This window comes from Carica papaya, chromosome 1 (genome assembly GCF_054855325.1).
Source record: "Carica papaya isolate Zhongbai chromosome 1, ASM5485532v1, whole genome shotgun sequence".
In the NCBI taxonomy this organism is placed as follows: domain Eukaryota; kingdom Viridiplantae; phylum Streptophyta; class Magnoliopsida; order Brassicales; family Caricaceae; genus Carica; species Carica papaya.
In genome coordinates, this window is record NC_142309.1 from 17,287,819 (window position 1) to 17,315,709 (window position 27,891).

At 33.5% G+C, this 27,891-nt stretch overlaps 4 protein-coding genes across 8 annotated transcripts; 1 reads left to right on the forward strand and 3 right to left on the reverse strand.

Moving 5' to 3' along the window:
• Positions 1–55: 55 nt before the first annotated feature.
• On the reverse strand, positions 56–5,066 carry PDIL5-2 (PDI-like 5-2). The gene is made up of 5 exons (XM_022040360.2): positions 4,850–5,066; positions 3,914–4,017; positions 3,183–3,553; positions 2,347–2,654; positions 56–639 (listed from the first exon to the last, which is right to left on the reverse strand). The coding sequence occupies exons 1-5, from the start codon at positions 5,063–5,065 to the stop codon at positions 334–336; spliced, it is 1,305 nt and encodes a 434-aa protein (XP_021896052.1). The 5' UTR covers position 5,066; the 3' UTR covers positions 56–333.
• On the reverse strand, positions 5,040–17,627 carry LOC110813253 (Polynucleotide adenylyltransferase family protein). Of its 3 annotated transcripts, none has more exons than XM_088221240.1 (16): positions 16,729–17,627; positions 14,351–14,481; positions 14,080–14,197; positions 12,453–12,505; positions 11,895–11,944; positions 11,688–11,786; positions 10,827–10,936; positions 10,583–10,710; positions 9,437–9,503; positions 8,371–8,454; positions 8,147–8,209; positions 7,872–8,016; positions 7,038–7,205; positions 6,423–6,520; positions 6,189–6,342; positions 5,040–5,238 (listed from the first exon to the last, which is right to left on the reverse strand). In XM_088221240.1, the coding sequence occupies exons 1-15, from the start codon at positions 17,080–17,082 to the stop codon at positions 6,238–6,240; spliced, it is 1,773 nt and encodes a 590-aa protein (XP_088077366.1). In that variant the 5' UTR covers positions 17,083–17,627; the 3' UTR covers positions 5,040–5,238; positions 6,189–6,237. The 3 variants fall into 3 exon arrangements, with proteins under 3 accessions (XP_088077366.1, XP_088077362.1, XP_088077359.1); XM_088221236.1 differs by having other exon boundaries at positions 5,040–5,249; XM_088221233.1 differs by lacking the exon at positions 5,040–5,238 and having other exon boundaries at positions 6,034–6,342.
• Positions 17,621–18,858, forward strand: LOC110813291 (uncharacterized). Its single transcript, XM_022040366.2, has 3 exons — positions 17,621–17,871; positions 18,308–18,415; positions 18,537–18,858. Exons 1-3 carry the CDS (start codon positions 17,737–17,739, stop codon positions 18,660–18,662), a joined length of 369 nt encoding a protein of 122 aa, XP_021896058.1. The 5' UTR covers positions 17,621–17,736; the 3' UTR covers positions 18,663–18,858.
• FUT13 (fucosyltransferase 13) lies at positions 18,483–22,869 on the reverse strand. Of its 3 annotated transcripts, none has more exons than XR_002539459.2 (4): positions 22,130–22,869; positions 19,709–19,882; positions 18,885–19,583; positions 18,483–18,592 (listed from the first exon to the last, which is right to left on the reverse strand). XR_002539459.2 is itself a non-coding variant. In XM_022040361.2 (3 exons), exons 1-3 carry the CDS (start codon positions 22,616–22,618, stop codon positions 19,014–19,016), a joined length of 1,233 nt encoding a protein of 410 aa, XP_021896053.1. In that variant the 5' UTR covers positions 22,619–22,869; the 3' UTR covers positions 18,835–19,013. The 3 variants fall into 3 exon arrangements, 1 of the variants encoding a protein (XP_021896053.1); XR_002539458.2 differs by having other exon boundaries at positions 18,483–18,642; XM_022040361.2 differs by lacking the exon at positions 18,483–18,592 and having other exon boundaries at positions 18,835–19,583.
• Between the last annotated feature and the right edge of the window lie 5,022 nt (positions 22,870–27,891).

The following is a 27,891-nucleotide window of genomic DNA, read 5'->3' on the forward strand; positions in this document are numbered from 1 at the left end:
ATCCTCGATACAACAAGATTTCGGGTATATTTTTAAGAAATACAAAAAGATTACATAACATAAAAATCTGAAGTAATGATAATTTTAAGTAACATCTCGTTCGTATTATCAAGCAAAATTTGGCGTCTTACTCCTCTAAACAATGGGTTTCTTAACTATAGATACGAAAATACTAATAAAAAGTTGGTTCGTCAAAATAAAATAAAAGGGCCGGTTAAGCTTGGGAATAACAATAATTCTCCAAAGAGAATAGCTGCTTCAGACAACTGACAGCCCTGTCAAATTCAAAATGTATCCTGACATTATTAGATATTCCCAGGCAGAAGCCTCACTTTAGTCTTCCTTGTCTCCAGATGTTTCATCGCTACTTTCGGCCTCAGAGGTTGTGGTATGAGCAGCTTGTCTTCGAGTGCCAACCCTGAGTGGTGGTTCTTCACCAATGCTTCGGATAAGCATTAACATTGCAAGCAAAAACATAATTATGTAAATACTTCTCACACCAATTAGAGAATTGATGTAGCCCAACAGGGATGGACCTTTAATTCTTTTTTGCTCTGTTCTTCCTTCTCTATATCCTTCTAGGAATCGTGAGATTTGAGAACCCTGATCATCCTCGTCGATGCTTTCTGAGCCGATAACCTTTTTGCAAAAATGAATATAGAACATCAGTATAGATCTTTTAGCTTTTCTCCTAAATGAGATTTTTAAAAGTCAGCATGACAATGTACATGAGAGACACTCCCTTGATGTACCTGCAGAAACAGTATCACAGGACTACAAATAACCCCAATCACAAGGCTGTTATGCATTCAATTCAGAGAGAGTATCAATTGAGTTTTATTCACAAGTAGTATGTTCAACAATGAAGAATCATACATGTTTATTGAAGTATCTATATAACCAAATATAACTAGAATTCTTAAATAGGAAACCAATAGAAAAGTTATGACTCTAGCAAAAGATAAATAAAATAATTGATGCAAAATGGTAACAGGTTTAGATTGCTTAATATATTAGAAATCATAATATTTTTAAAAAATATTGTATTATTTGATTGTATATTATTATAGTTTTATTAATTTTAGGATTTCATTTTTTTAGTACTCAATTTCATATTTGTATTAATAGTATTATTTCCTATTCCTACAAGTATTAGCATTTTTAAGTTTTAATCTTCTTTATGAAATGTTACTTGGGAAATATCATAAATATCTTTGTAAAATTTGCTCTTTGAGATAGGCTCCAGTTATTCAATCAAATATTCTGAGACTTTCTCAAGTTTTCAGATGAGTGATGCAACCAAATCTCTACGTATAATGTTTAAGACCCCAAATCCCAAAATAGGCAAATTAATCCTAATAAGTCCTATACTAGTAAAATAGGATAACTCTACACTAATAAATCCTATACTTGAAATGCCCTATGAAGGCCCCTGCTCCTACATGAGTACTTCTTCCCATACAACTTAGATGGGCCCGTGTCACTTTAATACAGCAAACTATTAAGAAAATAACATCTTGAGAAAAGCATCTACTCAGGAATCTCAATGCGCTTATTGCAAATGTTAATGTGTAGAGGAGAAGGGCGTCTTGCTTTATTCTCTCATTTATGCTTCGTTTTAAACAATTCTTACATTACCTTCCTAGTGAGACATAGACTAGTGAACTAACAAGCTCTCAAAAAGTAACAAAAGGTGATATGAATTTACAAGGATTAAAAAGCTCCCTTGTAGTATAGACATCAAAGCTGAGCCCCAGCCTGAGCATTTTCCCTTTGATGATAAAACTATTAGTTATATAGAACCATCTCATCTATGACCAACCCCAACGAAACAAGTTTAAGGTTCACAGGGACCTGACCCTACAAATAAAAACTCAAGACAACATTGACCAAACCAGAACTTCAGTGCAAGCTATCCTACAGGAGATTAGGTATACTTGTAAACTGTTGATTTACACTATGGACAACTATTGAGTACAATAACTGGAAAAATTAGAAAATGAGCTCCCTATTTGAGTAGGGACATGTTGAGAGAATAAAACGTGACAAATTCAAGATTGCTTACACATAGAGTAGGGGCAAGATGAGCATTTTATTGTTCCTATTCTTTTTTCAGAATTGTTATGAACTTAAAATCTCCAGACGTTGAAATGCTAACATATTTGTGGCAAAAGGTCATGCTGCGGCCAACCCAAAATGATCCTGCATTTTCAATTGCATTATGCTATACTTATAGGAGATACTTATATATTTGGGCTTCAAATCACATGTTTTAGTTGACCATTTGGTGGGTTTCAGTATCTATCTTGTCTTGAAGATTAACAATTTCCAAATACTGATACTTACTGAAAGGTATCCCTCATCTCCATCCCAAACAACCATCTTTGGTAGTTTGGTGCCCTTGCTGGCCCTGAATGAATCAGCAAACTCCTCCCATTGTGTGATCCCAACATAGGCAAATACCAGGTCGCGATTTGCAGATGCAGCAGCTCTCAATAATTTGATCAAATCCTTTGATTTTTCTTCAGTCTCATTCCCCATTATCGTCAAGACAATTTTCCTCTCATCATCTTTCAGTGCCTTCAATGTTTCACGATTTATGGGCACAGCTGAAGGAATCAAATTCTGTTTTACGAAATCCTCCAAAAAATCATCTGCATGTGTAAAAAAAAAAATCTAGAAGATAAGAGCTACTTTTAACTTAACCATAAATATCTAATATATGACAACTTCTTTAGGAAAGCAGAACAAAATCCCAACAGTATAGTGTTGACAATTACAAGGAATATTCAACACAAGCAATGCAGAGAAAACCATGCCAATTTCTATTAATAACAATGCTGCTATAACTGTCAGCTAAGTAGAAGCTACTGAGGTCACCAATCAAACCAAGTGTTAGCAATTTGAAGCTTAGCTCAGTAACAATGCCCCGTTGATAGAGTAGAAGCAATAAAGCTGGCTGTACATTTGAGGCTATTTGGTCTCATCATTCAAACAGGAAAGGAGAAAACTATACCTCTTGGAATGGAAAGAAAGAGAAAGTTCTGGGACAGTAACTTCATAGTTTATTCTCACTAACCTTTTTCTGCATGAATTTACAATAAAATGTTTGGAGCCTTTGGGACATGTAATATTAAAAAAATTCTTAACATTAGTAGCTTATTATGGATGGAAAAACTAACCATCAAAAGGGCCATAGAAAACACTCTTTTCATCATAACTTGGATGATGAACTACCACAGCAGGTACCTTGTCAAAATCATACAATACCATGATATCTTCAGAGTAATCCTTTGCCACAGCAAACCATGCCTTTTTCTTATATTTTGCTCCTAACTTTGATATTACTGACTCATCCAGTCCAAAACCAATAAATATTGGGAAAGAAGTCCCAGCTGTTTCAACAAAATCATTGATAGCAGCATCGGAAGTCAGGGAAGAGACATCAGGAGCAACAAATTTCTTCAGATACCGCACAAGTAGCTCTGCTTTCCTGGGTCCGTAATAGTCCATGGGAACACCATGCATGAAAAGCTTAAGAGTAGGAAATCCACTGCAAGAAAATTTGACATGAAGAAACTAAATTATGATTTATAACTAAGAAGATTTTGCATTTCAGGAAATTTTTTATATTCGAATAGTATTTTCTGGAACAATTCATAAAGAGCTTGAAGAAAATACACCATACCAATGAAAGAACAAGATATGAAGCTTAAATTAAAAAGATCAGGGTCTCGAACCTCAAGGTTAGGCTCAACTAAAATAATTATTTACAATTTTACACTGTATACATAAACACATTTTCTTAAAGCTGTACATAGGTAAAATCAAAATTCTAAACTCCAACTACCAAAGTAATAAACAAGCTGATTTATTTACGATTCAAAATTTGAAAATAGAAGCTTTAACATACTCGATTTCATATTTACTTGTAAGGCGAGTGAATCTATCCGCATTTACTTTTGCTAGCACTATGGGCTGTTTCAATCCAGCAAGAACAGGGGCAGCTGCATCTAACTGCACAGAACCAAAGAGTTGTGAAGTTAGCACCACCAAATAGGAAAGAAATGACAAGAATAAGATGGAGATGTAGAATTGAAATGGACTACAACATATATTAGAAAGACAGGAACTCAGCTACGAGAAATAATTCATATGAGACACAATATAAAGAAAATTGAAGAATCTTTTTTTTTTTTCAGGAAGAATATTGAAGAATCTTTTACTTTTATTAAAGGGAGAAAATTCTGAAACTTCAGCAGATTATAAGATTTAACAGTACGGGGCAAATGTATATTCGCCAATGCTCAATACTAAGCAATAATTTAGATTCCAGAAAAAAATATTTTCGCTATCAACATGACTGTCAGTTCAAAAGGAGAAAAATTGTCTTCTCTCTATCAAACATCCAAATAATTGGAACTAAGAACCTTTTTGAGATATGAACTCCTTCAAACCCCTCTGGTTTGTTTGTTTGGAAGGAGGAGACTTTGATTTACAACAAAACGGAAAACATATCACAAATGTGTACAATCAAAATCAAAGAAATCGAAATTACAAATGTACACAAATATTGGACAGTGAGTTATGTTTGATAATCTAAAATCAATCAACATCCGATCCGAAAATATTTCTCATCAACCAACTGTAAGCTACAGGACATTTCCTTTGCTCCTACAACGACAAAAACAAACGTAGAAAAATGAAACTCTACCCCACGAATCTATCACTTCCTTTTCTTCTCGAGAGCTTTCTCACCAACCAAACATAAACAATTCACCAAGAAACCTTTCAGGGTTTACTATATATATGTGCATAAATATAAATAGAGAAGAGAGAGAGTGAGGACCTCGGGGGCAAGGCGCTTGCAGTGGCCGCACCAGGGGGCGTAGAAATCAACAAAGATGTAGTCGAAGGAGGCAATCGCAGAGTCGAGGTTGGATTCGGTGAGCTCGAGAACTTTCCCATCGACCGAGAATTGTGGCGGTGACGAAGACGAAGAGAGGGGTATTGAGATTGATGAAAGCAGAAATAGAATGGTTGGTAGGATAGCCAGGAACCGCATCTTCTTTTTGGATCGGATCAGAACCGAAATGACCTTTTCCTTCTTGCTGCTCTCTTTTCTCCGCTACTGCGAAGTTACGTCAATGGCTTTCTTCTTGTCGTTTTGTGTGGGAAGGATGAGTGGTTGTTCGGCCATGTTTGATGACGGAGGAAACTGCCTTATTTTTATGGTATCTCAAATATTTCTTTTTAAAATTAGAATAAATTCAGAAATTTAGTACTTTGCAAATTTATATTTATTTTAATACAAATTAATGTAAAGTTTACATTAAATTTTTAATTATCATAATAAAATCTTCAGTCTCTTAGATTTAAATTTATAATTTTAATTTTCTCAAAAAAAGAAAAAAAATTATAACTTTAACTTACAAATAAATTTTATTAAATATTTAGATTTATTTCAAATGTAACCTTAACGATTGGAACAGTTTGAATATTATTCAGTGAATGATAAATATTAATATTTTAACAATTAACAGATTAATAATTATGAACTCAATTTTATTCTAATATTTTTTTTATAAAATATAAATAAAGTATGTTAAAGACAAAAAAAATATTAATATTTTTGTAATAACGTTTTAGAAAATAATAATTGTAACATAAATTATATATTTTTTTTAGTAATTTTGACTGAGATTAGAATAGTAATGGTGAAATTATAATATATGCAGTTTCTTTGTGTGTTAATGCAAATCTCAGAATCTCAATTCCATTTAGAATTCTTTTTTCGGGTTATCTAGAATTAGCTTCCATAATCAAATTGTAATTTTCAAACATTTTCGTCATAATGGATTTTCTTTTCTTTAAAGAAAAACTAAAATAAATAAATAAATAAATAAAAATACATCATAACTGTTTAAAAAACAAGGGTAAATGACAACTCCCTGTCTTATTGTAGTTAAAATTTTGTAAATTTTTTTTTTTTTTTTTTTTTTTTACTATTTTACATCTTAAGATCCAATTGGGTGAATGAAAAAATGAAAAATTAAATAAACCATTTAAAATTAATAAAATTTTGGTATGCTGCTAAACTTTTTCTTTTCTAGTTTATCCTACTTATGCAAATTAAACATTGTTTCATAGGCACCAGATGTAAGAATTATACTCCTAAGTTGAACTACCTCAAATTAAGATGACAGATATCCTGAGGAAGCAGTTGGTTGGAAAAAGTTATTCCACCCTCAAACGCTTTGAATGGGATTGCTTCATCCAGTCAAGACATTCCTCAGCAGTCCCACAAGGATGGGCTAGCTGCCATGCCAGCAATTTTTGTTGCTGCAAAAATACCACAGAATTAACATTGAAACTTCTTAATTAATTCTTCCTTTCTCGAGGTTTCATAACAAATGCCTCACCCATTCTCTAACAAGAGGTCCTCCCGCTTTAAGCTGCAAAACATTCATGATCTCCTTCCCATTCACCAGCGGTTTTACTTCCCATACTTTATCCAAACCTGCAATCCAACAAAAATTGGGAATATCAGACAATGGCAGTAAAGATTCAATTCTTTGACTTTCATAATGCATATGCCAATTGCCATGCATATTCCCAAAGCCCAAGCCCAGTTTAGCTATACCTAGTGTGTCAAACGAGGGATGCTATCATGCCTTGGAAGCATGGTGCCTCTATTAATTTCTATCATCAGATTAAAGAAGAAAACAATTGCAACGACTACAATTAAGAAGTAATACGGTTTCACTCTTAGATCAATGGAGGCACCACGCCTCAGACACATGGTACTTCAGATATTTCCCACACAAGGCAGGCAAAAGCACAAATTTGTAAGAATTTTTTTCATGAACTTTCCCATCAATACTTAAAACGAATTTTTCGTCTGTTTGTTTTGTCTCTTACCACAGTGATAGATTGGTCACATATTCCTTCCACCATCCCGATAGAATTCCAAAAGTTATGACATTTTAAAGAAACTGAGGACTTCAAAAAAGGAAGAAATGAGTCTATGTCCATACCCAGTTTACCAATCGCATTCTCAACCGCCCAAAATATATCTTTTCTCTTGTCCAGTTGAAATTTCTTATTTAAAATATCTTGGCTACAGTCACCATCGATAGGATATAACAATGTAGACATCAGCAAGGCAACTGTCCAGGATTCTTTAATTTCCCTGAGAAGGAACCCTGAATAAATAAACAAGAAAAGGTATTAGTCACAACAACACCATATGGCTCTTCGGTGCACAATCTAGACAACAAGGCCGTGCAGCTAAGTATGTGACATAGGGTTAGAGAAAAGCTCAAATTATAAATGACCATGGAAACTTGCAAAGGAGCTCCCATTAAGGCGAATATCCGAGGCTCAGCTCTAAAGACGTCACTGGCTTCTCCATTTGGTTAGCAGATTGACACCAAATGAAACAATGCTAAAGTTTATAAGATTAAATAACAGAAATTCATATAAAGAGGACATCCTTATTCACACATCAAAAGATGATAACTGAAGCATGGCTGCAAGTTTAGAAAGGCCGTGTTTCGATGTATCTCCACCATTATCACTCATCAAGTATGTTCATTAAACTTTAATCAATAAATTTCCAGGTATGCCAAAAAGACTCCCCAAAGTGTGTCTTCGAATAGGTCAACAAAGTAGTTAACACCATGGGGGAAAAAAAGAGAAAGAGCAGATGACAAGCAATTTCTCTGATTTCTTTTTCACTGAAAAGCTAGTCCTCCTTATCCATTTTGCTTGAATTAGTGGCAGTTTTGTGTTCCACTTTTTATAATAATGAGGGCCTCCATTACATAAAAACAGGCTCCGCCTGGACTGGAGGAGCAATTATTTTGTACCTGTTAGTACCCGCACTCTTGCAGTAACGGGGACATCAACAAATTCTTTTGCCCAGTCACTATCATCAAGTTGAATGTCCTCATCAGATACAAGAGAAGGAATCAAAAATAAGAATTTCTCCAGTGCATTGTGAACATTTTTAACCTACAGAGAAGAGAAATTGTGACTTTAATATAGCAACAGACAGAAGTCCTGAAATAAGTGGACATAAAAATGTAGTATCCATTAAACTTAATTATTATTAATAAATTAGATATGGTGAATCCACACTAACTGTTTCCGCATCACTGGTTTTTCGCTTGAGAGATTCTTTGAAAATGTAGTCTGTAACAGGAACCTGCAGAATGGAAACACAGGCTAAGCAACAAAAAGAAACTCTAAAAAATTCACAATTGAGATGAACAAGCATAGAAGTCCCAAATGCCAGTAATTTAATCATCAGAAGAAAAAGAAAAAGGAAATTTCAGTCTTTGTTCATTCTAAGAAACAGGATGGCACCTGTTTAGCTTTCTTATTCTTGTATGTAGTCTGCCTGAATGGGAGAAATAAAGCAGCATATAGAGAGAGCCGTCGCTGTTCATCCTGAAATTTACAGGTAAAAGTAACTATAATTCAAAACCCAGCACAATATACTCAAAGAATAGGAGAGAAGGAAATAGACTAAAAGAACATGCAACATAGAGAAAGGATTTGACCCATGCTTTCTGAATAGATTAAGAAACAAATTCCTTTTACATATAGAATTTATTCTAATAATTAGGAGTCTATTAATAAATTTAGCAGCATTACGATTTTAAGTATAGTTTATCATTAGGTTAGGACTACATTAGAGCCTATAAGTACGTAACAATTACTTTCATACTAGAGGGAAAGTTATTGATGAGAACAAGAAGATAGAGTGGACATATTTCAATACTAGAGATATTTATATAATTGTATTGTTTATCTATTAGTTAGCTATTTAACTTATTCAGGAACAAGTACCAGTAGGTGTAATTACGTTGGTGTGAGTTTATTATTTTATATTTCATTAGGATCCTATTAGTTATATGTACTCTGGTATAGTTTCATTAAATCAATTAGCTTATTTTCCTATTGTAGTAGAATTCCTAGTTAGATTTAAAAACTCCTATTTTGGTTGGTGTATTTTGGTACCCATGAATAGGACACGCTAATTTAGCATTTGGTAGACTATTCATATGATTATCATATAAATATTAAGTTATTGATGTAGTTATTGGTATCTGACATCTCCAATTTTAATTATTAAAAAATGTTCTTTCGGTATTATGCAGCAAATTCACTCCGTATGATTTCATGAAAACATGACCTTATCTGTGATGCTTCAAGGATTCTATGCGTAAGGCCTACTTACTTTCTAGTTATTTTCTTCCCTATCAAACCCTAATTCCAGATTATTAGGTGTCATATCCATGAATCTTGTGTTTTAAACCTCAAATTCCGAAATAGGCAGATTAATTAATGTCAATAAATGATAGCTCAAAAAATGAGTGAATATATTTTCTTCTACAGAAAAAAAATAAAGTAACTTGTTATGACTTACACTGAAGTTAGAGGATCCAACTAACTGAATTAGGCTCCATGCAGCACCCAAGTAAGCAACACAGTACCTGTATAAGGTTAAAGATAAAACAGTTTTTTTTCCATCAGACCTAAAGATACAACATGGTAGAATCAGACAGACCTGAGAGAAAAAAAATGCAACTATATGAGGGAAAAACAATCAATGCCTGATTCAAATGATTCTCACAATGTTTTTCATCAGAGACTGAAAGATACAAGAAAGTAGTAGCAAACAGATATAAGGGAGAAATAATGCTATCTATTGACAGAAGTTACCGATGCCCCATTCAAATGATCCTCAGAATGTTTTTCATCATATGCCTAAAGATACAACAGAGTAGCATCAAACAGATCCGATGAAGAAAAAAGGTTCTATTCTATATGACAGAAAAGATGAATGCCTGATTCAAATGATCCTTACTTCATCCCAAAATTTATAATACCCACAGCTTCACAAGTTCAAAGATTGCCTTTGAAACATTACTCCGGACTGTTGTATATTTCCCCCCTCAAGAGAAAAAAAGAGAGCTGTTATATTGAGATTGCCAAATTGCATCAATCAATCTATAATCACAAGCTCAAGCTTGAAACTTGGTATTGGCTTGACCTAGATTTTAGGAAATAATAAGCTAAAGCCTTGAAGTTCAGTATCCAAAATGTACCTCCTGATTGATTCAGTTTTTCACTTCTAATAGTTTATATAAGAAGTTTTCATTATCAGCATCCTAACAAAAGCCACTGACTAAATGCAAGTCATTTGGGTGCAGAAAGTGCTTCAGGGAAAAATTCTATCAAAATCACCTCTTGCAGCAGATTCAATTGGGACTATGAGTTTTGACCATTCAGGTAAATGTAATAAACCTCATCCGGAAGGAAAGAAGGACTTTTGAGGGGTTGTCTAACTTTGACAGATTTAAAGACACTTAGTTTCGGGCCTTGAGTTTTTTATTAGAGGCCGGTCTCTGCATTGTAGCAAGGATTTTGTCAGACCTGTAAAGATTTTGTTACGTTGGTTTGCACCTCCTTGGTGCTTTGTAAATATATAGCATTTTCCTTATCAAAAAGAAAAAGTGCAGGTAATAAACCAAACTTCGCAGTATATGATGTAATTGAACCAATCATATACCTGTGACATTCTTCTGAAATTGAAGGCTCATGAGGAGAAGGAATATTAAAGACAACAAAAAATAAAGCCAAGTCACGAAGATAGGTCATTGCTTTAACCGGTTCGTTGCCAGAGATCATCAAATCAATCTGTATAAAAGGATCAGAGGGGAACAAAACCAACGGTTGAGTGGGGCCCCCAAGCTTAATTTGATTACAATTCTTTTTCAAAAGAATTCCATTTATATGTGTTCAAAATAACATACTTCACTTCCAATCCGCTCTCTGCTAATTTTTGCTGCAAGAGCAGTCTTCACATCATCAGAGGCAGCAGCTTCCTTTAGTTGTTCCTCTAGAATAAAGCCAAACCTTGCACCTGAATCGACAAAACACAAGCCAAACAAACTTATATGAGACGACTATTCAATTAATCCTTTTACTTTAGTTATATATGAACGTTACTTCAAATGATAATTCTTTTGCAGCATATTCTTGGAGCTCTTAAAAATGTAAATGCAAATATAACTATGTGAATCTATGCTAATTAGCAGATATTATAAGAAAAGGTAAAAAACAAAACTGTTAAAGATGGTGTCCTAAAGACTATTGCTAGCTTGTTTAAACTAAACTGAAAAATAGGTGAAATTCAATGAATGTAATTGTCAAAGGACCACAAACATAAGTTTTGTTAAAGAAGAATATAGAAAAAAATATATAATCTAGAAACAAACAAATTCATGCAAGTTGGTTGACCAAACAAGAAAAGTTGGAGAAAATTTGTTTGAGATGCCAATTTCTATGTAAAGGATGGTGATTTAAAGAAACATAAGGTCCTCTAAACAATATAAGAATAAATATGTGGTTGAATTGATGAATGGATGAGAAGATCATAGAACTTATGTAAATTAAAGAAATGGCAAATCCAAATGGCATTCCAAAAGCACCAGACAAAGGAAGTGGATATCTTGCAGTATTTTCTTTTTTCTAATAATCAGGGTTAAACAAGCACTGAAAAAAAAAATGCATGTTTGCTTTCATAGTATAATAAACAACATTAAGAAAAAAAAGACCATAAATTTCTCCAGTTCAACTAAGAGACCAATAAACAAAGGTGCAAATTCAAATACCAAACCGAATAGCTCGAAGAACTCGTAAGGGGTCATCCAAAAATGTAGCTTTTGGAGGTAATGGAGTTACAATTTTTCCAGATTTCAGATCCGAAATGCCTGATATTGAATAGAAGAGGGAGAAAAAGTTAACAGCAGAGATAAACCTTTAAATTTTCAATCTCATCAGCAATGAGAAGGATGAAGCCAATAAGAGAACATACTAACCTCTTCCGGTTAGATCTTCAACAGAGCAGGTATTAATATTATAGAACAAGCTGACAAATGAATAGGAATCCTCGTTAATATCAGACTTGTGTTTTCTCCACAAATTTTCAATTGAAATACTCCTATTAGATTACCTAAACAAAAGATGGTTTATGGGGTTCCGAAAGGAAGATACTTGTTGGAAATGGGTGTTTCATTTTACATAAAATAATCACTCCAGGATGCTCTTCGGATGAGAAGAGTATAAGATAAAGGTTAAAGAAAAAGCAACTTCATTTTAAAAATAAAAAATAAAAAAAGACAACTTCATTTTAAACAAGAAGTACCATTCACTTTCATATGGTTGATGGATTAGGAATAGAGTTTTATGAGATCTTATAGACATCCCACTAACAAAATCTTTCGTTATGATGTTTTTGGTTAAAGTTGACTCCATGTCAGGAACTCGACATTAAGTTGAAAAAGATCAATACCTGAGTGTATATCTTGCATACCTCTAGATCACTGCATTTTACTCTTAAGATCTTTAAATAAATTGAGGAAAGTAAAGGTAGGTACCTGTTAATTGTTAAATCCCTTCTATAAGCATCCTCCTCTGCTGTCCCAAATTTCTGCAGTTAGACATGAGTGAACTTAAGATCAAAACATCCAGCATGAGATATTATATCCAAAATTATAGTCTACAGTTAGTAGACATGAGGTGAAAAAAACTAAAATATTCAGCATAAGCAATCTAGACAATATCATATCTGAAATTATAGATGATATAAACGTTAAAGAAATAAACAACAGATTGTTTTTTTTAAATGAAAAATGTGACGAATATATATTAACGTGGTACCAAGAAAACAAAGGGGTACCACCCATTACAAAAGTTTTATAATGTAATTAGTGCGTCAATGACATACTCAAAATCCTCATCACTAATTATGTCATAATTTAACAAAATAGACCCAAAATAATGCAGCCATCTATTTTTTAATCTATATAAACCACCCTTTTTACCCTCAAAAGCCTTAGAATTTCTCTCCTTCTATAGAACCCAAAAAATGGTTAATAGAATCATTTTGGACAGCTTTCTATCAAAGTGCACACCATCCCAAGCCCACAATTCCTCCCTTACTGACCCAGCCACTACCCAATTAATACCAAGTAGATTGTAAATAAGGCTCTACAGCTCAAAAGTCACAGGACACCACAACAACACATGATTACATGATTCTTCTGCTTTCATGCACAAATAGCATCCGTTTGTAATGCAAAGCCCTCTAGCTTTTAATTAGTCAACAGTCAGAATACATTCCCTGCAAGCTTCCCAAGCAAAAACACAATTCTTAGTGGGACTTTTGTTTTCCAAATCTGCCTCATAGGGAAATGTTGTATCCATTCAAGATCTTTCCTGGTTATCTGACAATAATAGGACTTAACCGAAAAACTACCGTTTTTTCCAATTTCCAAACAACTCTATCCTCCACAAAATTTATCTGCTGTGAAGCAAGCAACTGCATTAAGTTTTCGTATTCACAGATTTCCCAATCTTGCAGATTTCTTGAGACATTTATCCCCCAAATCACACTGCCACTATATATTCTGTAAGCAACCTGGACCAGCATGTTTTTTGTCTGTGCAATAGCATAAATTCTCGGATATTTACTCCTCAAGCTCTCATTACCAATCCAGACATCACTCTAAAATTTTATTCTATTACCCGTACCAATTCTCCACAACAGATTGTCATAGAAACAGATTGTTGAATTTTATTCTATAAACAACAGATTGTTGAATTTCACTTAATTAACAATTCTCGCCACAACTGACTTTCTTCCAATTCAGTTTCATTCTAGCTTCATCATTAATCAAATTTCAAGTTCCACACCCTTCCCAATTGTAAAAAGTAAAGACATGGGAGTAAAGAGCACAGATATGTCTTTGAATATAAATGTGTTCTGTTAAGCTGTCTAATTTAGCAGATTATTTGTTATTAGTGTAATCCACATAATTAATTAATCCTGAAGCTTAAAGGATATTTTATCAAAAGAAATGAAAACATGACAAAAACTAAATAAGAAAAGTATAGCAAACTGCTCTCTGAAAGTCTAAATTGAAATATGCAGAATATCATGAAGAACTTATAAGCACAGAGAACCATCCTTCCAGGAAAATTGAAAATGCAGGTGAGATTTACCATTGTAGGAATGCGGCTATTCTCACTGTAGTCTTCACACCTTAAATTGACAAAATCAATCCATAAATCAAAGAGGCGCATCCTTGCTGTTTCCAAGTGTTTGGACTGGTCAGGATTGCTGCAATTTAGAATTTTAACTAATAGAGGTACAAAACATCAAATTATAAGCCACACAAGGCAATTAACAGAATAGTATAACGGGCAAACACAAAAAGGGATCTAAAAGGGTACAACATAGATCAAATAAACTGCACTTCTGACCACAAATTACCATGGTATAACAGCAAGTCCCTGTGCTTCTTCTCCTGTAGAAGACAGGTACTCCCTCACCTTATCAACAAATTCACTGCCCATCATATTGTCAAGAGCAATATCAATGTCATAACAGTCTTTGCCAAGAAGCTGCATGAGAGATGAAAACACATAAGAGATGTATAATAAATAAAACGAGTCCAGACCATAAGACAAATTTGAGAAACAAACCATAAAACATATAAATTATGTATAGCAAAACTTTGATCCATAAAAAGGTCCACTCTGAAGAGGTTTCAAATTTAACTAACTAAGAACAAGCCAACGATACAGTTTCCTAAGATGATAGCTTCTGGAAGATACAAATAATCAAGCAAGACACCTTTCTCATTGCCAAAATTGTCTCAGTGCGTCATTTCTCTTTCTATCTGACTATAAATGTAACATTGACCTTCACAGCTCATGAACATTCCATCTTTTCCACACTACTCACACAAAAAAAAAAGTCTGCTATATATAGCGTTCATATTAGTTTTTCTATGCTTTCATAGATAAATCTCTTTATTTTCTATTTTCCCTTTTCCCTTGAACACTGGATTTTACAGAAACAGGTACTAGATCAATTTCTTGATGCTTATAGCATCAAAGACAGCTGAAATAAGACTGCTTTCACAGCAGAAAACAATAAGCAAGAGCTAGCAAAAGAATGACAGAACCGACAGTTCAATATTTCAATTGGAGATGAACTACACAGAAAATCACTCATTCACCTCATTACTTGATACCTCAGCTACTTTATACATTCATAATTGTTTCTCGAGAAAATTAAAGGAAAATTTTTACTCACTAAAGAAATCTACCTACCCAAAAAGAATGTTCCTTTTCCTCAATATAGTTTCCTTCTGCTGCTGCCAGAAGCCTCAACAGAACAACAAAGTTCAAAACGTCACAGTTCGCCCAAAATAAATCATTGGTAGTGTTGAAGATTAATATAAAAATCATAAGCTACTTTATTTATTAGTTTAAATTCAAATAAGATTCATCTTTAATCAGATTTAAAATATATTTATTTTTAAAAAAACTATGTTATTAGTGCGAATTTATTTTTTAAAAGATTTGATTTATATTTAAAAAATTTGAATTTGATGTAAGTTTATTTAAAGCCACTTTAAGTTGTTAATTTTGGTGGAGTGAATGAAATCAATGAAAATTTAAACTTTATTCACCAAGAAAAATCCCAACAAGTAGTATCAGATTTTTTATTGGTTATAAGTATGTGTAAAAAATAATATAGAGAAGAGAGCAATGAGAAAAAGAAAAAGAAAATTATGAAAGGAGTTTTCATTGCCGATATGTCAAATAAGTTTTCATCACTATCAAAGAGAAGAAACTTTCCACCATGCGGAGTATGTAAGAAAAACAATCATGATGAAAAATATTATTGGTATAAAAGTAAATCACAATATTTTTATTATCAAACAGTTGAACATATATAAAAAAAAAAAATTACAGGTTGAACAAATATTATTGAAAAAGAAGAATAAGAAACTCTTTTTTAAAATTTGGAGAGAAGCGCTCCAAAAGATTTTGATAAAAAATACATCAGATAATTGAAAATTGATGAAAAACACATCAATAATCGGAGGTTGGTGAGAAGTGCATCAACAATTGAAGAGAAATGTTTCAAAATATAAAAATCAAAGAAGTAATATTAGAGAGAAGTGCTCTAACAATATAAATTTAATGATTATAATTTCTACACTTAGGGAGAGTATTGAAAATTAATGTAAAAACTGTAAATTATTTTATTTATTAGTTTGAATTCAAATAAAATTTATGTTTAATTAGATTTAAAACATGTGTATTTTTAAAAAATTATATTATTAATGAGAATTTATTTTTCAAAAAATTTGATTTACATTTATCTCTTAAATAGTAATAGATTATTTTTAGTAAATTTAAATTTGACGTAAATCTATTTAAAGACATTTTAACTTATTAATTTAAATAGTGAGTGAAGTCAATGAAAATTTAAATTTTATTTACCAAGAAAAATCCCAACAGCTAGAAGATTCCTATCTCTCCGTAACCACTAAACAAGCAAACAGCCTACTCCATGTCACCAGCTTGCATAATACAATTGAAATACTTAAAATAAGACCTTTATTGCACCAAAATATTTGCCTAATGGCGAATGTATTTAACCAGTTGTATGTTCTGACTTCTAATTCAGAACATAATTTTTTTTTTTTGAAATAATCCAGACCATAAAATTTTCAACAGAGATATACATGCATATAGGTAAACACATGCAATACATGTTTCTACACCCAAAGAAGCAGGAAATAAAACTGCGCGAATATGTAAATAGACAGGGAAATTAAGTGAGTGAGAAACCTTATCCCGCACCCAGCCACCGGCGACACGGAGCTGAGTTTGCAGATTGAAGTGGCGGAGAGTGCCGAGGAGCCTATCGAATATCCTCTTTTCGGTTTCTGTGAGATCAATCTTCTCCTTCACTTCAACTTGAACTGGTTGCTGCTCCTGGAGCATCGTTGTCATTGCTCTCCAACAACAACAACGCAGGCGCAATAGGTTTCCGGTTGCTGTTGAGCTTTTTGCGGGAAATGAAACGTTTCGGGAAGTGATTGACGTTGAGTTGATTGAACGAAGAAGAAGGGGAGGAGGAGAGACGAAGAGAAGAAGTGAGTGCTTGAACCTGATAGCGTTGTTCAAAGGAGGTCTCGCCATGGCATTCTAATTATACTCTTGTGATTTTCAACGGCGAGGAGAACGGAATTTGCGGTTTCGTATTGGTCTGAACCCGGTTTAGTTTTAGACCGGGCACCTCGTAATACCGACTCGACTTGACATTCTTAAAATAATTTTGCTCCGCCATAAGTGTCAAATCAATTTTTCATAAATACACATAAATCAATTTTATTTGTAAAATTTACATTTTTAACCACGAAATTTTTTTTTTTTAAAAATAATGATTTACTCAAATAAGTTTAAGAAATCAAATTTCATAAATATAATTATTTTGTCAGTAATTATTTAGATTTCACATTTAAAAAATTATCTAAATATATGAGATGACAAGGGATCCAACTCAACCCAAAAAGAATTTAAAGTTTTTTATTTTGTATATCCGGGTTAAAATTAAGTAAAAAAAATATCTTTATCTTTAACCTGTTCTTCTTAGACATTTTTAAAAAAAAAAAAAAAAAAAAAAATTTACAAATTGGAAGTAGAACAAAAGATGCACTTCTTTTATGATGTAATTAGTGTTACGTTTTAAGGTTTGGTCCACAAAACATGTGAGTAGAATCAGGAAAGCGTTACACACACAGATTTCTCTCTTAAGGCCTTGTTTGGAGGCGCGTTTGTGAATAGATTGAAAAAATGTATGGAGTGCAGAGGAAAATGAAGGAAGTTGCGGAGGAGGCCAAGCCTCTTCTCTCATTGCAAGACAAGAATAACATGGCAGACAAACAAGAAGAGGCCTTAGCCAAAGATATACAACATCTTGCCACCTGGGTAATTACCAACTCTTACTCACCCTTTATTTACTCTTCTTGCAAGATTTTTTGTTTCATTAACAACAAACTGCAGATACCAGAATCTGATGTCTTTAATTCGAACTATAATTCCTACGTAAAACCCGAAATTCATCAGTAAAAACCCACAAAAAGTTTATATCTTTGATATGATAGATGTCATGAATGATGAGCAAATAAAGGAACACATTAAGAATAGGCCAGAAACGAATTCGTCAGTAAAAACCCAAACAAATGGCGAAAAATAAAAAAATTACGTCTTTATATCAATCTGTTCTGCAGATTGATATGATAGATGCCATGAATGATGAGCAATTAAAGGAACACATAAGGAACAGACCAAAAACGAATTCATCAGTAAACACCCACAAAAATGGTGAAAAAAAAGTGAGAATTTATTTCCATCTGTTTTACAGATTGATATGATAGATGCCATGAATGATGAGCAATTAAAGGAATACATAAAGAACAGACCTGAAGAGTTGAAGACAGTGAAGATCCAGAAGAGCAAGCCCAGGCAAAAAGTAGCATTCAATTTCAACTTCATCTTTAAATTAAAATTAAAACCTTATATTTAATCAAGGTAGTATATTTCTTTAGTAAACTTGTAGCTTTAAAAAATTAATGGGAATGAAAATTATGCAGGTGCAGAAAGCTGCAAAGTCCAACCCTACAACTTCAACTGGAATAATGGCTTCTGTCTGGAAATTCCACAAAGATGACAATGAAGATCAGAGCTCTACAAGATCATCTGAAGCCCGAAAATTTTAACTTAGACACGAGAAATAAGGTTATATTTGGAATAAATTTAGGATTTCAAGCGAACGCTACAAAATGTCCATTTGTTCCAAAAGCAAGTTTATTCTAGTATTAAATGTAAATCAGCTCCCAAAAGCAAGTTGTAATGAGTGAATAAGAAAGTATATCAAAAAGAAGAAATCAATGGAAGAATAATCGTTATGCTGAACTCGGGTTAATATGATCATTTCTTACCAGTATAAAGTGTTTTCTCTTCCTTTCTTTGTATTTGTAATCCTAGCTACTGTGCATCTAACAACTTCACTGTAATTAGCGGAAAATATATGGCCAGAACAAGCAACTAATATACCAACCAGTTCACCTTCATGATGCTCTTCTCTTTCTTCCTCCCATTCTACTAACTGCCTCACACAACCGGCAAGGTAAGGTGTCGAGACTTGCTGCACGGGTCTTCCGGTAGTTACCCAGAACACCACATCTTCTCCATGCGTGGTACTCGGCATATAGCACAGGGTCATTAGCAAGCTTCTTCACAAAAGAAGCCAATTCTTCCATGGAACTAAATTTAGTTCCGTCTATTATTGAATGTGGAGGGACGAAATTCCAGACATTCGGAGCACCAAAATAGATGGGAACTGCACCAGAGTCCAGAGCATAAAATAGCTTCTCCGTCACATAACTCTCTGTCATTGTGTTTTCAATTGCTAGGGCAAACTTGTAATGAGACATTGCACAATGTAGATGATCCCACCATTTTGGAGCCAGACTAGCATCATTGGCACATTCAGGATATAGAGAAATAGCCCTATCTAAGCCACCAACGTTGTTTAAGCACTTGCCAAATGAATGGTGGGGCAAGAAACTGAGGATACTTTTGGCAAGTTGATCCCTTTGAGGAAGACAGCGGGATGAAGACCAATAAACAAGGGCATCCTTTAAATGGCATTAAGAGCTATGTTAGATTTAGCCTACTAAATCATCCATTAACGATAACAGGTGATGAAGAAAAAATCAGCAGAAATATATGAGGAACAAAGATGTATGTGACAAGAACCTACATTGTTCTTGTATGAAGACACATGATAATTTCGACCATTATGAAAAAGTGCACCAGCATAAGTGGATTGAACATCATCTTTGGCATGGTAGCTAATGAATATATCTTCATGACCTGACCGTTTCCTTCCAGCCTCAAGATCCATATATACACGTAGCGGGTCTCCACTGAGTCTCTAAGAGAAACAAAAAGACACCATTTTAAGATTAGTTTGAGAGAGAGATAGCATCTAATAAATAAAGCATCAAAAAAATAGTTGGTAGAATTAAGCTCATAATGCAGAAAATGCATGTAGTCATGTTCGCTTTGACTGTCTGCAACGAAGCTGCATTGACATTTATTGATGCCCTTGTTGTTCATTTCTAATAATAGTCCTGACCTCCTTACACTAATGCAGGGTATATGGCTGTTCTCCCACTTCACCCCTTTAAATAAATGAAATGATAAAGATGCCTCGCTGAAGACAATCACGCTCGGTGGCAATAACTCCTTGTCAGGTTTTCAGCATGTGATCCACCATGTTTACATGCCTTCGATATAGCCCAAGAAAAAAAAAGAGAAATAACTCTATTACAAAATTTTATTCTATAATAAGTTTCCTCTTCCACAAAAAGCATTTAAGTTCTACATTTCATTCCTTGAACCCCACAGTAAAATGGACACAATAGGCACCAGGCATGCATCTGAAATGTGACAGGACTCTTGTTAGAGTACAAATGGCACATTTCTCAAAATGGCGTACGTTATAACAAAGTATCATCAATAAGGCAATGCAAAATCATATTTTCGATCTCCTACACTGCAGAATAAGAGCATAATCCACATTTTAGATCCTCTTGCATTTTCTTTGTAACAGATGATTACCAAAAACAAATCTTAGGATTTATCGCATTACTACATTAGATGTAATGTGATGGGTCAATTACCCACATCTAATGTGATGGGTCAATTACCCAAACGTGAGAACTATGATGATATAGGAATCCTTAGACAACAGACAGAGAAAAAGACCATTATCGGTGCATCACCAATATAGAATGTGAAATACTACAAACTTCCCCAAATCAGATCTATCAAAAATCGTCGCATGGTTCCAGTCATTCAGTTCATTATGGGACTCAATAACCAAAAAGAGAACACATGGAATCCACATGATAGTAATTATTCTTTTCTAAAACGGAGAAAATAAGTGGTAGTAGTCATAGGTCAGCTCTAATACTATATTTATAACACCATGGATCTATCTGTTATCTGTGTAACTATTTTGTTGCCTTTGTTACAGATGGACTAACAAATCAGTATGCATGTTAGAAGCAATTAAAAAGAAAATGCCGATGGACCTACCTGTCTATCTATCTTTCCTGGTGCGATCTTAGAAGAGATAATGACAAATAAGCTTTAGGAATGGTATCAAAGTCTTACCTTCTTCTCATTAGCATATATCTGTCTGGTCGGCAGAAGGTTTTGTAAAGATATGTGATTGACAAATTATACAAGAATCAAACCGTGGTTCAGCCAGTTCCTTACAGGTAAAAGGTTAATATATCAAAATACTAATTAAATAATCGCATCTTGGTAATAAACACCCACAAACTCCAAAAGACATTTAAGCAATGGGAAGCTCGCACCAAAGCTTCCTTTTTGTCATTGCAAAGGGACATTATAAGCAGGAATGTAAGTTCCTCAAAAGGCAAGAAACAAGTAAAAGCATACCATTGGAGGATTAAGATCCTTTAGGTTACCATGTCCTAGGTTTTGCCATTACATGTTAAACTATCAAAACCAGAGTTTTTATAGATGGAACCTAACCCATATCCCCCACATTCAAAAATATACTAACATAGATCTTCCCCAATATGAAGGGCTCATCTAATTCATGCGGCTATGACTGGCAAAGTTTATCACTTTGACAAGAATTATGTTTGGTAACCAATTCTCTCAAGAAAAGAAGAGAGAGAGAGAGAGAGAGAGAGAGAGAGAGAGAGAGAGAGAGATCTAAATCTATAAACAATGAAACATAACATCATAAAAACTGGAAAATGAACCATATTGCAAATTGTGGGTTTACACCATTTACTAAATCCAGAATCCCAGCAATTTGTTTCTTTCTTTTCTTACCTTTCCATCTACATTATCTCCTTCAACTACATGATGTTTTCAACTTCCAATGCATACTCTCGCCAAACTGATCCCAGATATAAAAAGTTCCAAAAAAAAAACTGCAACTTTATTTAGGCAGAATAAAGTCCATAATCTAAAACAAATAGAGAAAATAACATCATTTTCCTCTTTATAAAGAAGCTCCGAGTTGGCAATCAAAGAAAAACACATTCTGCATCTAGATTTATGCTTATAACTAAGAAGAAAACTAAAAGCATAAAACTTCAAACAAGTAAACTGCTCACGAACATATTGAAAGTACCTGAAGTGGAGGCGTAGCCGATTCAAACAACAAAGCATCAGGCTTATCAGAAAGAACAGACGACTTGGTCCACAAACAGCTCAACCCACATCGACAGGAATACAAATTATCCAAATTATCAGGAATCCAAGTCCACCGTTTGACCAACACACTAACATGCCCCATCTTCAACTGACTGCAATTTGAATTATCATCTCCATCTTCTTGCAGAGAATCCGACCTGTTAGACCCAGAACCCGCTATCAAATCCTTGTGTTTTTCCCTGAACTGCTCGCAACCCACCTGAGAGTCCCATTTCTTGAAGGCGCCTAAAAGGTCAGTAAAGGGATCAGGTGTCGATTCGGTTGAAAACCTCGAATCAGGGTCTATGGCGGCGGAGATTGAGGTGGGGAGAGATGGGAATTCGAGGAAGCCGGAAAGAAAGAGGATCAAGAATGTGAGGAACAGCATGAAAGCGACGATGAAGGCGTTCAGAGGTTTTAATGGCATTGCGAGGAGATCTCTCGAATGGGATGTTTTAGTCTTGAGTCTTCCTCTTCTTGGAAGAGAAAGAGGAGACCCAGAGAGAAGGAGCAATGGAGTCGGAGGATTCAGTTTGGTTTTACGCTTAACACTGTTATTAGTAAATTATTTCCTGCAGAAAAATTTTCAAAAACAAAAATTCTGCATAAATTTTGCTTCTTTGCATTCGCATTTTTAGACTTTTTCATCACAGGGGAAGAAGAAGGCAAGTCAATTTTTCCAACAAAAAATAAATAAATAAAATATAAGACTTTTATGTATTCATTTTAAAAAATAATAAATTAATCATAATCCGTTGGGCTCCGGCCCAAACTCAATAGCCCGTACTTACAAAGAAAATTCGAGTCAAATATTTTCAAACTTTTTAGTGGGCCCCTTAGATTCTTACGCCCAACTTAATTGTTATGTTATCATATAGCCCCGGTCCAGCCTACTTGACTTTTAATTTTATTTTTTTGTCTTATTTGTGTATAAACAAAAACAATACACACAATAATAAATGTTTATTTTTTATTTTTAGCAAAAGTTTATTCATAATTTGTAATATGTATATATATATATATATACACACACACTAATTATAACAAAATTTTCAAATGTATAATCTCTTATAAAAAAAATAAATATATTTATTTATTAAATAAATTAAAAATATTTGAATATAACAACAAGGAAAAAATCTTATATGTATAGACAATAACCAAACATAACTTAAAGACAAGGGCGTTGTATTATTAAGTCATATTTTATCAATCGCACCGCTGCCACTAACATATTTTGATTTAAATATAAATTTTAGATTATGAGAATAAAGTTGACTTGCTTGGTGGATAAAATTAAACTTAAATCATATTATTTACACCATCTAAACATTAATATGTAAAATTTTATTCATATGTAAATTATTGTTTATCGTAAATATATTTTATTTTAATCAATAAATATATATATATATATATATATTATCATAATTTTATTAAAAAAATTTAACATTTTTGCGAACCAAGAAAGTAGAAACCATTCTTCTAGAAAAACAACAAAGAGATGGGCATTATTTTTTTTTTATTTTTACCCAATAAGCATCATGATTTTTACCGTTATTTTTAAATATAAAATAATTATTTTAAAATATGCTGAATTAATTTGATTTACTCTTTCACACACACACATATATATTCTCTTAAAATAATTTGTAAACAAAAAATAACATGGAAGGGTTGAACAAATCCATCGTTTACAAAGTAAATAGGAAATAAATATTTAGAAAAAAAAAATTGTTATGATCTCTCTAAATTAAAAAAAAAAACCTAACAATTATAAATTATTATTTTGTACAAATATATTATGATTTGTTAAAATAAAACTCAATTTAATTAATATAATTTTATAAACATATTAATAAACAAAATATTTAATATAACTGAATCAATTATTATAAATCACTCACTATTAATTCATAATACATAAAAAAAATAATGAATTATATATTTTTAAATATGTTTAAATTTATAAATAAAATACAAATAATTTAATTACTAAAATCACAATACATAAAAAAATAATAATAATAAATTCTATATTTATAAATATTTTTAAACTTAGTAAGCAAAATGTAAATATTTTAATCACGGATTATTAAAAAAAAAAACAAAAACAAAGTTTTATATTGATTGATTGGGAGATAAAAGTTTTCAAATCCCTTAAACACGTTTTTCCTTTGTTTGAAAACGATGAGATCTCCACTTCACGATCTGTTGACTATTCAAACAATATCCAATCAAATCCTTAAACCAGGAATTAAAAACAAATTCTCCTATTCGATTTGGCTATCCCCGCAACCAAACAACATGGAACATCCCGTACCACTACATTCCAGCAGCGTGGGAAGATGATAAAAATTAATTCAACTTAAATATCTTTATTAGTTACAGAAAGGTTGTTTATGAATATATTACTTAATAATAAATTGTGATATAAAATCGATGTATTTGCACTCTATACAACAACCCTTTCATTACTAAATTAGTTTGACTCATTTTATATATATATATATATATATGTATGTTGTAAGACCCCAAAATCTGTTATGTAATCATTTAAATTAGAATTAATACAAAAACATTTTTATTTCGTTTAATTTCATTAATTTTTATTAATTTATTTCATTTTGTTTTATTTTCTATCATCTAACGAATAAATAAAAATATAATTATCGTCAAATTACAAAGACATAATTAAAGAATTAATTTTGGACCTTTTTGAAAGTAAATCCAGAAATCTATGCATAACTGTAAATAATGGGGAACCTATTTGAAAATAAATTCAGAAGACAGTGGTCAGTTCGCAAAAAAAAAAAAAAAACGGTCCATGTGGACGCCTAGTCAGTAGCACTACGAATCGACGCACACTGCGTGGCGACCCTGTCAATATGGGCTCCATGCAGAAAATCGCGCTTGCAATCCGCGAGTTGGGCTGATCAAACGACTCGGGGCCACTTCGGCGCACGTGAATGACCCAGATTGACTTCCTAAATAGGTTCGATTGGACGGCTCGCATGCCTCTAAGTCTTTCAGATTGAATGACCTTGGTGAGTTCCCTAAATAAGTCGAATCGGACGACCTTTGTTGCTCTATCTGGTCCCGCATGAATGACCCATATTGAAGAAGGAGAGTATTTAAACCTCTTTTAGCCAGCTCCCCAAACTTTAGCCACCAAATCAACTGGAGAAGAAGAAGGAGGGGGCACTGTAGGGAGCTCAAACGTCGGAGGAGCGATGGTGCCATCATGCCGGAAGCTAAAAAATGACACCAGTAAGTGCGATTTTTCCCCCCATTCGTCCAATTTTTCCATTATAAACCATTTAAAACTATCATTGATGTAGAAAAATCCAAGGGAAAGCCATAACCCAAGAAAGCAGGCAGTGGAACTGGTTGCGCCACCGTGCTAGAGGCCAAATCAACACTGGTAAAATCAAAATTTCCCTTTTTTATTCCGTAAAATACTCCCTAACCACAATTTTAAAAAAATTTCACCAAAAACTGATGAAAATCAATTAGGTCAAGAGGGAGAAGTGCTGGAGAAAGAGGACCAGGCGATGGAGCTCGATAATGCCGCCACGCCAGAACCCCAACCTGCCCTCGGTGAGTGTTTTTTTTTTCCTTTTTCGTTGTTCCTTGTGTATTTTCACATTGTTTTGATGTGGGTTTCCAAATTTTAGAAAACCATATTGAACCATAGTGAAAAAGATAGTGTCCTGGACACCGATCTAGTGTAAGAATCCTTCAACTCTTTCCCTATTATGGTTAAATTAAAGATAATGGGCAATATATGAAAATTTTAAACTGTCATGTGAATTCTTGATAATTAAATATAGGTTACCGATGGAGCCGATTAAATGATTATTTATGTTCGCCACTAACATTACCTAATGTTATTATTTGCTATTCTTACCTCTATTTTTATCTTATTGTGTTTATTATTTTATTTTCATTCTATTTCCATTTTTACTTGCTTACTTTCTAATTTTAAAGCTGCCTATTTCTTTTCTGTTGGTCTAACCTATTTTCATATCACCATGTTCGCCTAGAGTTAATGTATTGTATACCCATCTTGAATCGTTGTTTTTGCCTCAATCTATTTTCAATATGTGTTGTTTATTTAATATGTTCTGTTTATTTACTGTATCCTGCCTTATTAGTTTCGCTTTAATTTATTTATTCTATTTTATTGTTCATACTACTACATATAGAAAATCTTATCCTATCATGACATTTTAATTCGTTTCTATTTATATTTTTAACGGGTTTCGAAACATGAATTTTATATTTTAGAATTAATTGAAGCATGGGTCTTACATGAGTTAAATACAATGAAAAATATGCATGCGTGAATTGATAAAAAAGGTCTATTGGGCATCATGGGAGAGAGTGTATGAACTTGGTGCATAGGGTGAACCCTACCGTGAATGTATCCTCAATCGTATGGAGCTGAAAAGTTTTATACCGAACAAAGTTGGAAATAATTAATGTTGTTCATACCGAACGAGATATTGAGATGGTCCTTAACTCATGCAAGGAATGTAATTTTCGAACTGTTAATTCTTTTGCTAAATAAAAGAATCCAACATTATTATTATCATTATTATTATTATTATTCGGCCAAAACTCATAAAATCCCTATTAGGGGTTTTGGCCTTTTACAGTTGGTATCAAAATCGCATTCCTCATAACTATTCCTCGCACGTAAGGCTAAAATAAATTTAATGCAACTCAAATCTCAACTCATTGTCATGTAATGTAGGTAAGAAAACATGAGGAGAGGAAAGCCCCTGCTAAATAAAGCAGCTCAGGAGGGATCACTTCGGAAGGACGTTGATCGACTTTTCAAGATGCTTGAGAGACTAATTTCTGACAGTAGACCAGGGAGGAGAGAAAGGAGTTGTCTGATCCCCCTGCACCCCTACCACAATGTGAGTCATCTCTATATCGAGAAGATCTAGTATCTCCATAGTACAACCCGGTTCCTCCACAATACTATCCGATACTATCGCAGTACAATTCAGTACCTCCACCGTACAACCCGGTACCACCACAGAGCCACCCAGTTCCTCCCCAGCATAATTCAGTTTCCTTCCAACAAACTCTGCCTACAACGGACCCAGGTTATATCGAGAGGTAGAAAAGACTTAACTCATCTACTTTTGAGATAACTGAGTACTAGTTAGCAGAGATAGAGAAGACTTTGCGAGACTTGGGGTGATCCCCGAACAAAAGATTGTTCTTGCCACATATATGCTCATGGGTAAAGCAGGGCATTGGTGGCAACACAAGCATGCTATTTTACCCATTCTAGTCACTTGGAAACAGTTTTTGGCAGCCTTCAATACTGAATACCTTTCAGAACATCTCTTACATACAAAAGAAATAGAGCTTGTACAACTAGTCCAAGAAGATTTGTCAGTATTAAAGTATGTTCAATACTCCCCTGAAAGCATGATAGACGAAAACAGGAAGACAAGGAGGTTTGAATGGGGTCTTCATCCTGAAATTAGACAGCAATTGTGTGTGTTTGATCTTGACACTTATTCGGTAGTCTTGGCCAAGGTACAGTTGATCGAGAGGAACATCCGCATTTTTTCCTTAGCAATGGGCAACTTCGGCCCCCAATTCCATAATAATAGACCCGCACCCATTATGTAGCAGCCCCGGAAATTTAAAATGGAATTTATATTCAAAAATATC

Excerpts from the sequence above, each read along its gene's own strand:
- LOC110813291 (XM_022040366.2), top strand. The coding sequence starts at position 17,737 with ATGTATGGAGTGCAGAGGAAAATGAAGGAAGTTGCGGAGGAGGCCAAG. Across the intron at positions 17,872-18,307 it reads TACAACATCTTGCCACCTGG|ATTGATATGATAGATGCCAT; the intron begins GTAATTACCAAC and ends TCTGTTTTACAG. Across the intron at positions 18,416-18,536 it reads AGAGCAAGCCCAGGCAAAAA|GTGCAGAAAGCTGCAAAGTC; the intron begins GTAGCATTCAAT and ends AAAATTATGCAG.
- LOC110813253 (XM_088221240.1), bottom strand. The coding sequence starts at position 17,082 with ATGGCGAGACCTCCTTTGAACAACGCTATCAGGTTCAAGCACTCACTT. Across the intron at positions 14,482-16,728 it reads GTGGCTGGGTGCGGGATAAG|CTTCTTGGCAAAGACTGTTA; the intron begins GTTTCTCACTCA and ends TCTCTCATGCAG. Across the intron at positions 7,206-7,871 it reads AAGAGTGCGGGTACTAACAG|GGTTCCTTCTCAGGGAAATT; the intron begins GTACAAAATAAT and ends TTATTTATTCAG.
- PDIL5-2 (XM_022040360.2), bottom strand. The coding sequence starts at position 5,065 with ATGCGGTTCCTGGCTATCCTACCAACCATTCTATTTCTGCTTTCATCA. Across the intron at positions 4,018-4,849 it reads GCAAGCGCCTTGCCCCCGAG|TTAGATGCAGCTGCCCCTGT; the intron begins GTCCTCACTCTC and ends GGTTCTGTGCAG. Across the intron at positions 2,655-3,182 it reads TTTCTATGGCCCTTTTGATG|ATGATTTTTTGGAGGATTTC; the intron begins GTTAGTTTTTCC and ends TTACACATGCAG.
- FUT13 (XM_022040361.2), bottom strand. The coding sequence starts at position 22,618 with ATGCCATTAAAACCTCTGAACGCCTTCATCGTCGCTTTCATGCTGTTC. Across the intron at positions 19,883-22,129 it reads CGGCTACGCCTCCACTTCAG|AGACTCAGTGGAGACCCGCT; the intron begins GTACTTTCAATA and ends TGTTTCTCTTAG. Across the intron at positions 19,584-19,708 it reads TGTCTTCATACAAGAACAAT|GATGCCCTTGTTTATTGGTC; the intron begins GTAGGTTCTTGT and ends TGCCATTTAAAG.